This window comes from Rhipicephalus microplus, chromosome 9, assembly GCF_043290135.1.
Source record: "Rhipicephalus microplus isolate Deutch F79 chromosome 9, USDA_Rmic, whole genome shotgun sequence".
In the NCBI taxonomy this organism is placed as follows: Eukaryota; Metazoa; Arthropoda; class Arachnida; order Ixodida; family Ixodidae; genus Rhipicephalus; species Rhipicephalus microplus.
Window position 1 is genome coordinate 47,176,275 of NC_134708.1, and position 13,057 is coordinate 47,189,331.

General features: G+C 48.0%; 1 protein-coding gene across 6 annotated transcripts in view; it reads left to right on the forward strand.

The window, feature by feature from the left end:
* AdamTS-A (ADAM metallopeptidase with thrombospondin type 1 motif A) overlaps window positions 1-13,057 on the forward strand; it is a 439,465-nt gene that overhangs the window by 376,798 nt on the left and 49,610 nt on the right. For all 6 annotated transcript variants that reach the window (XM_075873573.1, XM_075873569.1, XM_075873570.1 and 3 more), the window contains 9 exons: window positions 2,730-2,884; window positions 3,070-3,133; window positions 3,691-3,808; window positions 5,646-5,782; window positions 6,406-6,523; window positions 7,620-7,706; window positions 8,526-8,692; window positions 9,047-9,173; window positions 10,648-10,774. In XM_075873573.1, coding sequence (XP_075729688.1) covers window positions 2,730-2,884; window positions 3,070-3,133; window positions 3,691-3,808; window positions 5,646-5,782; window positions 6,406-6,523; window positions 7,620-7,706; window positions 8,526-8,692; window positions 9,047-9,173; window positions 10,648-10,774 — 1,100 coding nt within the window. The remainder of the gene's footprint in view (window positions 1-2,729; window positions 2,885-3,069; window positions 3,134-3,690; window positions 3,809-5,645; window positions 5,783-6,405; window positions 6,524-7,619; window positions 7,707-8,525; window positions 8,693-9,046; window positions 9,174-10,647; window positions 10,775-13,057) is intronic.

Genomic DNA, 13,057 nt, shown 5'->3' on the forward strand with positions numbered 1-13,057 from the left:
TTCACCCTCCGCAGCGTCACCAATTGGCTTATTTGTCCCCCGCTTACGTGCGGTAGGGGTCCTGGCACGTGCGTAGTGGCTGTGCGGGAAGCGCGTGAAACGGCCCTTCGCATGCCGCCCGCTCGCCTCGTGTCAGGATTCGCTCGGAGGATTTCAAGCTGGACGGTCGTGCCCTCGCGATCTCCGACGCCAGCGTAGCTCCCGCCGACTGGTTCGCCCTCCGCGGTCTCCTGACGCCGTGCAGCTCTCGCATTGTGGTGCCCCGCCCTTGGACATCTCCGACCAGATCCCCACTTTCCTATCTCCTTCTGTTTTCCATCGCTTGCCTCTCTATTTCTTCATCTATTTCCTTCCGTTCTTTTTATCCCTCTGTCCCCCCACCCCTATAAGGCACTGCGCCGTGTCGCCGCTCAGGCAGACAGAAATTAGGTGCCTTCTTCCTTTTCCTTACGAACCACTAACCAACCACCACTTCTCTCAGCCGCGCCACTTCTCTCCATCTGTGGGCGAGAAGCCGCGAGCCGGCATGTGGTGCGCCTCGAGAATCTCGCGGTGCTGACAGTGTAGTCAGTGCGCAGCTGCTTGCCGCGCTATCGCGCCGACGGGCGGGACGCCCTCGCGGCATGCTTCCCGCTAGTGTGTGCACACCTTTCCCCGCTGTCGCCGGCCTTGCGAGTGTTCGCGAAGCCGATCGCGTTCCCGAATCGCGACGTCAACAACTACGAGGCGTGAGCCAGGGATGCCTAGCGCAAGCGTTGGCAGTGGGAAGACCAGCGATATCGACGAGGTGCGAGTCAAGAACACCGATCGCGTTCCAGAATACAGACTGCGTGCGGGCAAGACGTGAGCCCAGGAAGTCGAGCGCAGGCGTCTTCAACGCCTCCCGCGTTTTTTGCGTGTCAAACAAACGTTTGCTCGAATAAACGCTACACTGAGCTTCGCTTCAAACCGTTCTTCCAGCAACTGCGTCGAAGCCCGTTTCGACCCACACAACGCCGTGCGCACCGCTGCTGCTTCGCATCCCATCAAGGCTCCCTTATAAGAGAGGGTCCATCATTTTTTTTTCACTTACTTTTTGATATTTCAATATGTGTATCGGAGCACCCACTAGCCCAAAGCTTAACGTTTACAGGCTATTTGTGGTGGCGCCGTATTGGGCCATAACCTTTGCTTTTTGGATATTTAGCAGCTTTACAAACTGCCACAAAGAAGAAGTATATACGCTTAGAAATGGTCGGGTTTGTGCTTTGCATGTTTCAGGACCTTGTTAATTTATAGTGACGACATGAAAAAATTAGATGACATTCTTCTACCAGTGCAAGATGTTGAAGCCCATGTGTACGAGAGTACGAGAACGACTTGGAAAGTCTAAAAACCGGAGCCAAATCACACCGATTCGCAGTATTTGCATCAAAGACGCTGCGATGAATTCTATAAAATGGATTCCGCTAAGCACTTTGTCTTTTGCCTTCTTCTTCACTTATATATTTATAAAGTTCTACACAAATTACACATGTGCCATATGCCCGAATACAAAGGCAAGCAGCGAGAGAGTGTGGGTAATTAACCTAAGCATACGTCGTTATAAGAACAGTAGAAACTGATCCTTATTCGAGCTGTGTTAATCGTGTTAAGGTATCTCGGCTGTGTGAAAAAGTTGGTTTAGGACGATGGTTACGCCAGTTAGAGACGTTAAACACATGCCTTGCCAGCTTTCACAATAACAAGTTTTGTTCTGGGAGCAATACCACCGAGGAAAGGACCACCCACGCCACAGGAATACCGGTGAACCCCCTGAACAATAAATAAAAAAAAGTGCCGCCATATCCACGAAGTGAATGATGATGAGTGGGCGAAGCTCCGGAGGTAAACCTGGTAAACCATGAATCCTCTGTACATTTTGCCCACTCGATTTTATTACATCGCTCCCCCTAGCGCACGTCGCCGCACTAAATCGAACGATTGCCTTCAACCAATGACACGCGCCATATGTGACATCATTCCTATTTTATAAGATCTCGCGTCTTTCATCAACTACAAGTACCGCTTTCTAGTTTATAACATCTTGCATCTTTTCATCATCAGCTACAAGTACCACCATCTAGTAAACACTACAAGAACTAAACGAGAGGTGGCTACATACAGGAGACGGTACCGCCATCTAGTGAACACTGCAAGAACTAAACTAGAGGTGGCTACATACAGGGGACGGTACCGCCATCTAGTGAACACTGCGAGAACTAAACTAGAGGTGGCTACATACAGGGGACGCACAGCCCACGCCCTAAGGAGCTTCGCCCCTAAAAAACTGCATTACATATTTGATAATGTTTTGTCAGTTTAGCTAATAGTGGTGTAGAAAAAGTTAGTGTTGAGCAGCCGCTAAAAGGAAATGACGCTAGGTCTCGTTACCTGTGTAAAGACCGAGCTTAAAGCTGAGCCATGCATACAATAATGTATACGAGGAAACACTATTTATGCATAAAGCAATGATTCCTTAGGACATCTTGTACATTTGGATCTCCACGGCTTAAGGTCGCCGATAAGTAGTAATGGCCCGCCTGGCTCAATTCATTGGACCAGATGGGCCGTTACGACTTATGAATCAGAATACTGAGTTCGCATCGGTGTCCGAGTCGGGGCGGGTCAAATTGACGCCCTGCATGTACACATTTCAGCCGCGCGTTTCTTACTTTGCCAACTCGTGCTTGCGGTGTGTGGTGTTTCAGTGGTGCCAGCAGGGCCAGTGCGTGGCCCGTCCTGCAGACGCCGATCGTCGCAAGAGGGTCGATGGGGAGTGGGGTCCGTGGCAGGAGTACGAGCGGTGCTCCAGGACTTGCGGCGGGGGCATCCAGAGCACGCGGCGAGAGTGCAACAGCCCGAGGTATGCCAGAGCCACTGTCCTGTACTCGATACGTGCGTAGTGTATAAAAGCTAGCACTGTGCCGAGAGCTTTTGTGAAGCGAATGCGTTGACACATTTTTCCTTACTACATTTGCAATTGAACGAATGAGCACGTGGAGTGCAGAAACGCCGGGTAATTGAAGTAAGAGCATTGTCTTATTTCAGCCCTGCCTTTGGAGGCCGTTACTGCACCGGTGAGAGAGTCAAGTACCGCTCGTGCAACACACAGGTACGCAAACAAGCCTTCCCCATTTTTTTTCTTTGTGTACCTCATTTTTGCATAAATGATATTGAGTTGCATCTTGTCGGATTTTGGAAGCACTAATGTGATCGAAAGGACTTCATTATCTCACGTTTTTGTTCACGATCGAGGAACGGTAGCCTGCTGTCTACGAGTTTGTCTGTGTCCTACCAGGTTTCCGTTCACCGTTCTCCGAGGCCTTTGAGTACAGCCACGGCCTCTCAAATCTCGGCGTTCCTCTCGACCAGTGAAATAGCCTACTCGTACCAAAATGTATACGTTTGTATATATTTTGGTGTGTATATCATAGGCACTTGGTTATACCAAAAAATGAATTTTTTTATAATTAGCACGGGTTTGTGTTATAGCGTTTCGATTGGAATGCATATTCAATCTAGTTAAATCATTGTACACCGTATTTTTACTGGAGCTGATAAAAAAGTCAGCACTTTGCAAAGTGGTAGACACAGTTTGTTGGGACTTCTCGTGTTCAGTATGCATTTTTTTATTTCTTCGTATTTATTTCTTGCGTCGTTCTACGCCAGCCCTGCCCTCTGGGTTCCATGGACTTCCGCGAGCAACAGTGTTCAGCGTTCAACGGCAAGACGTTCAATTTTGCCGACGTTCCCTACAATCCCAAGTGGACGGCACATCATTCTGGAAGTGAGTTTAGTAGCAGGAGCGAAAATTTTTGTTGCCAAATGGTTTAAAAATTGAACGTACATATGTTAAACACCCATGTTTAACTCTGAACATACAAAATGACAATACTACAACTTGGGTTCTTTTTTGTTTTTGCGATTGAGTGCAAAATGCCCTTCTGATTTTCGGTATTTAGTGGCATTGCTTTCACGAAACAGTTTTCATGTTTTTTTTGTTACCCCCCTTAACGGCTCAAATGTTGCGATTGAATGATGCATGAATCTGCTCAATGAGTCGCTTATATGGCTTCGTCTCTACTCGTGTTGATGCTTTGCCTTGGTTTCAGTTTTAGCGAGACGGCAACGGCGCGCTCGTTATTGCAGGCACGGGGGCCTGCAGCCCTCGAGCCGGCGTTGCCGCCGTCCTTGCCGCCGCGGGCACAAGTGCGGATGAGCCCCCCTTCCTCCTACTAAACAAAAAACAAAGAAAATGAATAAAACCACTTTTGCGTTGGCAGTGCCACAGTTTTAGTTAGCGTCACATATGTGGGGCTGCGCTGCATATGGAGGGCGCTTTATCGAACAGTTTTCTGCGGTATTCGTGTCATTCGCTCTTCGTTTTCGACGTCATGCGTGCCTGCATGGTTACACTGTGCGCGCATGGTGGGGCCCCCGATGACTTTCAGGTAATTTTTTTCTTTTCTTTTTTTAAATGCGGTCAACCGTGTCGTCGGTGGCGAGGGGACGTCAGATTGGGCGCTGATGGAAACTCTCCGAGACAACGGTGACGACGAATCTTTGGAGCTCGATTCGCCACACGCTTTCCGTCTTGCCGCGATGTTCACAGGCTCGTATAGCCTTCGAGATTATCCAATTAGCTATGCCAACAACACGATGGCGCGTTGAATGCAATGCACTGAAGGCAACAGCAAAACATTGTAGCTAACTCTTTTGCATCCGATATCGCGGAACTCCTACGAAACGCAGGTGTGAGCAAATAACTGCCTCTCTAGAGAAAAATGCTCTTTTCACACAGCCTCTTCGCATTAAAAGTGCACTGATGCTTGCCCGGATTGAAGGCGTGCCATCGATCGCGTCCGCCCTCAAAATCAAAGTTCATTGTTGCTACTCGAGCGACCTCTCGCCCTTCACGTTTTTTGATGCTCATTCAAGACCGGTAGTTTCCGTTCTGTTTGAGCATTCGACGGCAGTTCTAACACGCCGGGGACGTTATCTTGTGCGGCCTCCAGGCGATAGAGATGAGCCGGCTTATTTGATCTCGGCTTCAGCAGTGCTCGCGCGCTCTGCTCATGATAGTTACGATCCGCGGGAAGGGGGGGGGGGGGGGATGTTGTCAATTTTGACTTGTTACGGAACGTGGCGGCAATGGCGAAAACCATATAATTGCTATCGCAATAATAACGCAGCTTTTTACCGCCAAATGAGTGTGCTGGGGTAGCTCTTCCTTCAGTCTCCCTTTTGTTTAATTCGTGCGTTTACTTAAGGAATTTTCGTACCAAACAATGAAATCTTCTTTAGGACGACTTTTTGTGGGAATTTATCAATTTTGTTATATCCAGGTTTAACTCTACATGACACATATGTCGCGATCGTGCTTGAAACAGGTCGACGATACGCTTCAATGTACACATAAGTTGCACATAATTTTGTTATAAAATGAGCCCGCAAACTTGTGATAAATTTTTCTTTTCTCGTTCTGTACACAGCTAGTACACGCAGCTGTAATGGGTTTGTGCATTCCATGACTAACGCGTGTTTGTAAAGTTGTTTGAGTGACCATTCGGGATAACTGAGTCATGGGCACTGTGCTTAAGCTTGTCTCTGTCTTCACCATTCAGTCTCTCACGTCGACTCGTGCAAGCTGTACTGCCGGGTGGTCGGCCAGTCCGCCTACTACTTGCTCAAAGAGAAGGTCATAGACGGCACCGCCTGCAATCCGGAGTCATTCGACGTCTGCATCAACGGAGTGTGCAAGGTGTGTTAACTGTGGCTGCTTCTTCCTGAATATCTGTTAATTTGCAACTTACTTTCGGGTGCTCTATCGAGTGAAAGCAAGACGAAATGTTGTTTACTGATTAAGTTGTAGTGTTGAGGAGGTGATTCATTGAAACATGAACTCACTGAGGCACAACGCACTTGACGGCAGAGATGAGTGACTCTTTGACTACCGCGCTCAAATTGTAGACCTTCTAGCTGATAACAACAGAGGAAGACCACGGTTTCTGCTCCTTAAACTCTGTTACAGCTAGAGTGACAGATCTGCGCGCATGAACTATTAGATCAGGATGCTAGACTTCATAAGCAGGCGTTGGTGGTTGGCCATGCCCCGTGCTACACTTTCTGAAGACACATCGTGTGAACAATATTGAATGGTGCGCCTTTAGTCAGCCATTGCTCACTGCCTAGACGTTAGTGTTTTGTGCTGAAAAAGGTCTGACATTCTTTGCATCCTAATTGCTGTTATATATGCCAACTACTTTATTTCAAGACAATCATTTCACAATAGCTGTCTTGGACTAGTTTAAGTGAATAAGCCGAGTCACGTGTTCGCTTGTACGCAAGGCTGTATCTTCTCTTTGTTTATATTTTCTGGCGCAGCCTGCCGGTTGTGATCACCAACTGAACTCGACGGCGACAACAGACATGTGCGGCGTATGCGGAGGTGACAACGCCACCTGCCGGACCATCAAGGGACACTTCAACCTCGCTAAGTTCGGTGAGCGCCAATAAGCAGATATTGCCCGACTCAGGCTTGACATCCAAATGACATAACATGGGAGGTTTTATTGGTAGAGTAAAGGAAATCAAAAGCAAGGCGATTGTCACAAACACCGGGTGCTTTGCGATGTCTGTGCCCATGTAAAGAACACCAGATGGTCTAAATTTCTGGAGCCTTTCAGTACGGTGTCTCTCATAATGATATTGTGGTTCTGGGACATAAAACCCTAAATAATATAATTATCATCACTAACAGAATAAAGTAGATTGCCTAATTGGATGCCTGTTTCAAAGAACATGTTCTTTTTCTGGCTCAAGTTTGGCGCATTTTCGTATCCTGCCGAGTGCTGAACTGGAATTTTCATTCGACTTCGACGTCACTTCAGGTATAGTCAGGGGACCCGAGAGCAGGACCGTAGCCAGGAATTTTTTGAAAAGACGGGTGGGAGGACACCTGCGGAAGACTCAGAAAAAACACTTATTCTTTATTTTTGGTAAAACACCCTCCACCATCAAATTTCAGGGGGGGGGGGAAGCCGGGCTCCTAGGGCTATCCCCCTCCCCACTTAGGGCTATTGGCCTGACTGAAAGGAACTGTCACATGAGACGTTGCAGTGGAGCTACTACCGCCGTTTCGCTAGTTGGCTCCTGTCAATTAAGGAAATGGGGTGGGAAGGAGAAGGGGTGCAGTGAGCAATGCTGTGCCGCTTTCCGGGTGCTTTAACGCGAGCGCGTTAAGGAGTTCGTTTCACAGAAAGTCTGGTGTCGGCGTCGTTGATTGTGAGCAAAAAATTGTCTTATGCATGACCGAAAAATCGAAAATGATGCAAAATAACAAAAAAATCCTATGTCAGAGTGGGGAAAAATGCCGGGTATTTTGGGTCTGAGTGCGAATCGAACCCAGGTTGTTTGCGTGGCAAGCTGATGTTCTACCGCACAGGCATGCCGCTCCATCATGCGTTGTGTTTGCTGACTTGTGCGAACTGTTGTAGCCCGCTTTGATGGTTGTCTGTTAGATTCAAGCATGAAGTTGCTTTGAAAAGTGTGTGGGAACATTAATCAATAGCTCCTTTCTTTCATCCATTTGCTTGCAGGCTACAACTTTGTTACTGTAATTCCTGCTGGGGCCAGCTACGTAGAGATTAACCAATTTGGATTCGAGAAGGATGACAACTACCTCGGTGAGTGCAAAACCACCAATTTGCCACGACTCTCTGCTTACACCTTTATCACACAGTGCAAAAGCAATCGTGGTTAAAAACGACATTGCGATCGAGTTATCAGCAGCGACTCCCTCCCTCCTGCAGGTTGCACAGAGGTACCAATAAGAAGAAACTCGATCTGGATCAGGCTTAATCACTGTTAAAAGGCTGTGCGGCCGCTGTATTCGTGAAATATTCTCGGGTGATGTCGACTGGTGTCCGATTTTGCCGGCTTGCGACCGGAGTCTGGCGAAGCTACTGAACTAATGGGCTGCCCAGAAGCATGAAATCTAAATACCTCTCACATTGCGCTGAAGTTTATTTTATGTGGCCACGGTTGTGCTTGCTACGAAATAGGCCTAAACAGAAACGATCATGAGTGTTTACAAAAGGGCATGTCCTTGTCGCTCGTGTGAACATCTCATCCTGTGATTAGTATTTCGGTCACCGGTCGAAGATTTCTGTCAGCCGGTGGTGTGGATGCCATGTAAGTGTGCTATCTTGAACTACCATATTTATTGTCACAATACCTACACTTGTCAGTACGTGATGATGTTAAGTACCGTCGGTTGAAGATGGCTGAATGATCGGTATTGTCCTATCCGATATTGCCTGAATCACGTTTTGATCCGGTATTTGAGTTCTCAACAATTTTTTTTTCTCGTAACTTTTCCATTTTCGACTCGTATTTCTCACCCAAACACCTCATATGTAATGACAAGGCCCGAAGATAGCTGTGGTGATATCTATAGTGTTTCTATTCTCCTATATACTCTCAACCTCTCCACGCCTATGCAGCGCTGAAGAGTGCCGAAGATGAGTTCCTGCTGAACGGCAATTACACGGTGAGCATGTTTCGCAAGACGCTCCGCTATGGTGGCACCGTGATCGAGTACAGCGGCTCCAACGCATCTGTCGAGCGCATAAACGCCACCAAGCCACTTGGGAAGGAACTACACCTCATGGTACGCTTCTCAACTGCTTTTTATCCCATGTAGACTAAGTCTGCCAAGGTGGTGTAGTTCTTAGGGTGCTCGGCTACTGATCCGAAGGTGGTGGGTTTAATCTCTGCCGCGGTGTTCGCATTTTAATGAAGGTGGAATGCTAGAGGCCCGTGTACTGCGCGATGTCAGTGTACATTTAGGAACTCCAGATGGTCAAAATTTCAGGAGCCTTCCACTAGGTCGTCTCTCATAATAATATCATGGTTGTGGCCCGTTAGGGCCCTTGAATTACTATTATTACGTATGGGCTTGTTATTTCGCAGTTAGCGTATGCACTTGCATGTTGCCAACCATCTTCTAATTCCTTCCTCTCAGGTTCTGACGGTCGGCAAAGTGGAGTCTCCCGACATCCGGTTCCAGTACACCATGTCGATTCGCGACGAGCGCCGCTACTACTGGGAGCTCAGCCCCCACTGGAGCGAGTGCAGCTCTCATTGCCAAGGTGAGATATCGATGACCCTTCTAAATAAAGGCAGTGCGCAGAGCTTCGACTTGTTGATACATGGCGTAAACACTCTTAGAAAAGGATGCAGTAAGCAATACTACGCTACAGTGTACTAACTGTGCAGCGCTCGTGTTGTCTTCCTTACTCCGCCCCTAAGTGTGCTCTATTCCACTTACGGCAAACTTCACTTTGGTAAAATACCGTGCACTATTGTTGTCATCAATGGGGGTTGCAATGGACGGCACTTCAGCGAAAATGGGAATTATGGGTAGTACACAAATTTGTCTAATCTTTGTATTTTTGTCTCTGTTTGGCTCTGTGTATCTTGCATCTGCTTTGTCCAAAGACGAAGTTCAGCTTACGCTCAGCACTTGTACTGCACTGCCTTGACCTCGATCGTAAGGCTTGCCAGATGAAATCGGTTAACAAAATTCACAATGGTTCATTATTTTATCCGAAACAACTGCCAAAACACAACAATAAACAGGTAGCTACAAGTGCGTTCGAGGCCGCAAACATGAATAATAAATAAATCCGTGTAGCTCTTATCATTCCCATGTTGGTTGAAGAATTGCAGCACCACAGTTATCTCTGCTTAATATTGGGAAACTCTATGCTTAACTTTACGCCACAAAAAGAAACAAAAAAACTTTACGCCACAAGAGGTGGTGACAAACACCAGCTGGAGCTGAATCGCAGACCTCCCTCTCTCTCATCCCGCCTTTCTTCAACTGGGAGACAGTTTATTCACCCACTCAGCACAGTTCATTGTAGTGCTACTACTGAACCACCGTCTTGTTCGGGCAGCCAAGCAAAGTCTGCTTCGAGTTTGTCATCGACGCTGTCTTCGTGAAGCTGTCTATATAATGTCCACTTGTTCAAACTCGTCATATAGGAAAAAAAACAATTTTGAGAAAGAGTCGCACGACTATCTTGAAACCAAGCATGAAAAAAATGAAACAGAAACATACTGCTAATTGTGACCAGGGCATAGTGCATGAAAACGTGGCGGCTTCAGACGGAGACCCTCTTCTCGAGTGAACGCAAGTATGTGGGAGGAGGTGGCAGCTCCGTTTTGTGTCTCCTCTCTCAATTGTATCTCCACCACAGCTCGATCGTATGTAACGCTGCGTGCGCTCACCCCGTTGCATATCCTAGTAATGCTGGGTGTTCACTTTACGGCACACACACAGTAGTGCACACAAATGGGAGAGGGGGGGTAAGAAAAGCAGTACACAACATATACACAACTCTACACACAAATGAAACATACACGAAACACACGGAAACACAAGTGAACGCCAGAGCTGCTTTACATCCCCCACATGATTCCCTTTAGTGGGAGACAGTGTAATTTATTTTTTACCTCCACGAGATTTTATTGCCGATTTTTGCTGTCTTTCGTTAGCGTTGCGAAAAACGCCCTTTGACTCGCAGTCTTCTTGGTCGGTCTTTCTCTTCGGGACTGCAGGTCACCGCCATCGTCGCCCTGAGTGCAAGCGTCGGCCAGACTCGAGCATCGTGGACGACATACACTGCGAGCCAAGCACCAAGCCGCAGACCCTGGCCGAGGCCTGCAATCTGCACTGCACGCTATGGTGAGAAATATAAGGATTGATGGTGAGGAATATAAGGATCGATGGTGAATGGCCATGCCCCGGCGTCGCCCGTGTTGTATTAGATTAATTGTGTGCAATGTGACACGGCCCTTTCTGCGAGATGGTAACTTTGATGCTTGAACTTGTATAAAACCAAAACAAAGCGAAGCTTGGGAAAGTGTAGGAAATATATTTGTAATTTTGTAAGTACAGCGAAGCCTCCTTAGTGCAGGAATCATATTGTTATGGTGAGTATTTATTTAGGGGCCGTGAGTTCGTAGGAAAGCGGGATCTCGGTGCACAGAATGCCAGACAACAGGGAAACTCAAGCATAGCCCCGCAACACCAATGTCGTCGTCTTCTTTTATTAGGTACCATTTCAGATGCTGCACTGGAGAGGTATTTTCACACCTGTGACATTACCCCGGCTTTTAAAGCTACCGTCTCGGTGCTAGCTATGACTGGAAGGGTGTGTCACCATTGTAGGCCTTCAGGCGAGAGATGTGAACTATGTCGATTTTGAGTGTAGTGGTCGATGAGTTTGCAGATTTGGTTGTCGGAGAAATCTCATAGGTGACAGGCGTCACATGGCGCACTACTTGGTAGGGCCCAACGTATGACAATAGAAGCTCCTCGCTGAGGCCAATGCAACGAGATGGAAGCCACAGTAGAATGAGAGAGCCCGAAAGATCAGCGTCCCTGTGTCGACTATTATACGGGGTTTTTTGTGTAGCCTGGGCCAGTGAGAGCTGAGTGCGGGCTACCGTGCGTGCGATGAGAGCTCGGGTGACGGCATCTTGAGCATATGAAGTCGTCGATGTTGGATCACATGGAAGCAGAGTATCAAATGTTAACAAAGCATCACACCCAAAGAGAAGATAAAAGGGCGAGTAGCCGGCAGTTTCGTGGCGCGATGAATTATAGGCAAAGATGATGAAAGGGAGGGCAATGTCCGAATCGGTGTGGTTGTCGGAAACATACAATGAAAGCATGTCTGTCAGTGTACGGTTGAGGCGTTTGGTCAGCCCATTGGTCTGGGGGTGATAAAACATGCTAAAGTTATGACGAATTGCACAAGATCGCAGTAGGTCGTCGACCACCTGAGAGAGGAAGCAGCAACCATGGTCTGTGAGTAGGTGAGAAGGAGCACCATGCTGAAGAATAATGTTGCATAGGAGGAAATCAACAACCTCGGCCGTGCAACTGATCGGTAGCGCTCGAGTGATTGTCTACTGAGTGGCATAATCCGTGGCTACTGCGATCCATTTATTCCATTTGTTGAAGTTGGAAAAGGACCAAGCGAGTCCAATCCCAGTCGATGAAAAGGCTGAACTGGGACTTCGATAGGCTGGAGGCGGCCGGCAGGGGGAGTCGTAGGTTTCTTTTGATGTTGGCAGAGGTCGCAAGCGGCAACGTAGCGAGCAACGGAGCGATACAGGCCTTTCCAGAAAAACTGTCGTCTAACACGGTCATAGGTTCGGGTCACGCCTAAGTGTCCTGAAGTTGGGGCGTCGTGAAGCCCTTGAGGGATGTCTTTGCGCAGATGATGTGAGATGACGAGTAAAAGTTCTGCGCCCTCTGGGTGTAAATTACGGTGATACAAAATGTTGTCTTGCAGCAAGAACTTGTTGAGGGAAGAGTCGACATTGCCGGCTTGAAGGCGATTAATGATGAGGAGAAGTGATGGATCCCACCGTTGTTCATCCGCCACGTGCACAAAGTCTGTGATGGCGAAAATACAGGCGTCAGCTTCCATTTCAGTGTAGTCGGGTGGTTCAACCGGGTGGCGGGATAAGCATTTGGCATCGCTGTGCACTTCAGAGATTTGTACACCACTGAGAATGTGTACTCATGCAGTCGTAATGCCCAGCGGCCGAGTCTTCCAGTAGGGTCCTTCAGTGTTGACAGCGAACACAGCGCGTGATGATCCGTGATGACTGCAAACGGGCGTCTATACAAGTATGAACAAAATTTAGCGACGGCCCAGACGAGAGCTAGATATTCCCGCTCGGTAATGGAATAATTCCTTTCAGGCTGTGACAGAAGGCGACTGGCATGTGGCACGGTTTGTGCCATTCTATACCTGAGCGAATATAGCCCCAATGCCATGGCCGCTTGTGTCAGTGCGAAGCTCTGTTTGTGCAGCTGGGTCAAAATGGGCCAGCACTGGTGGTAAAGTAAGAGCGGAAACCATTGATGCGAAGGAATGCGCTTGGTTCGCACCCCAGGAACAAGCCACGTCCTTTTTGAGGAGATCCAAGAGGGGTCGAGCAATATTCGAAA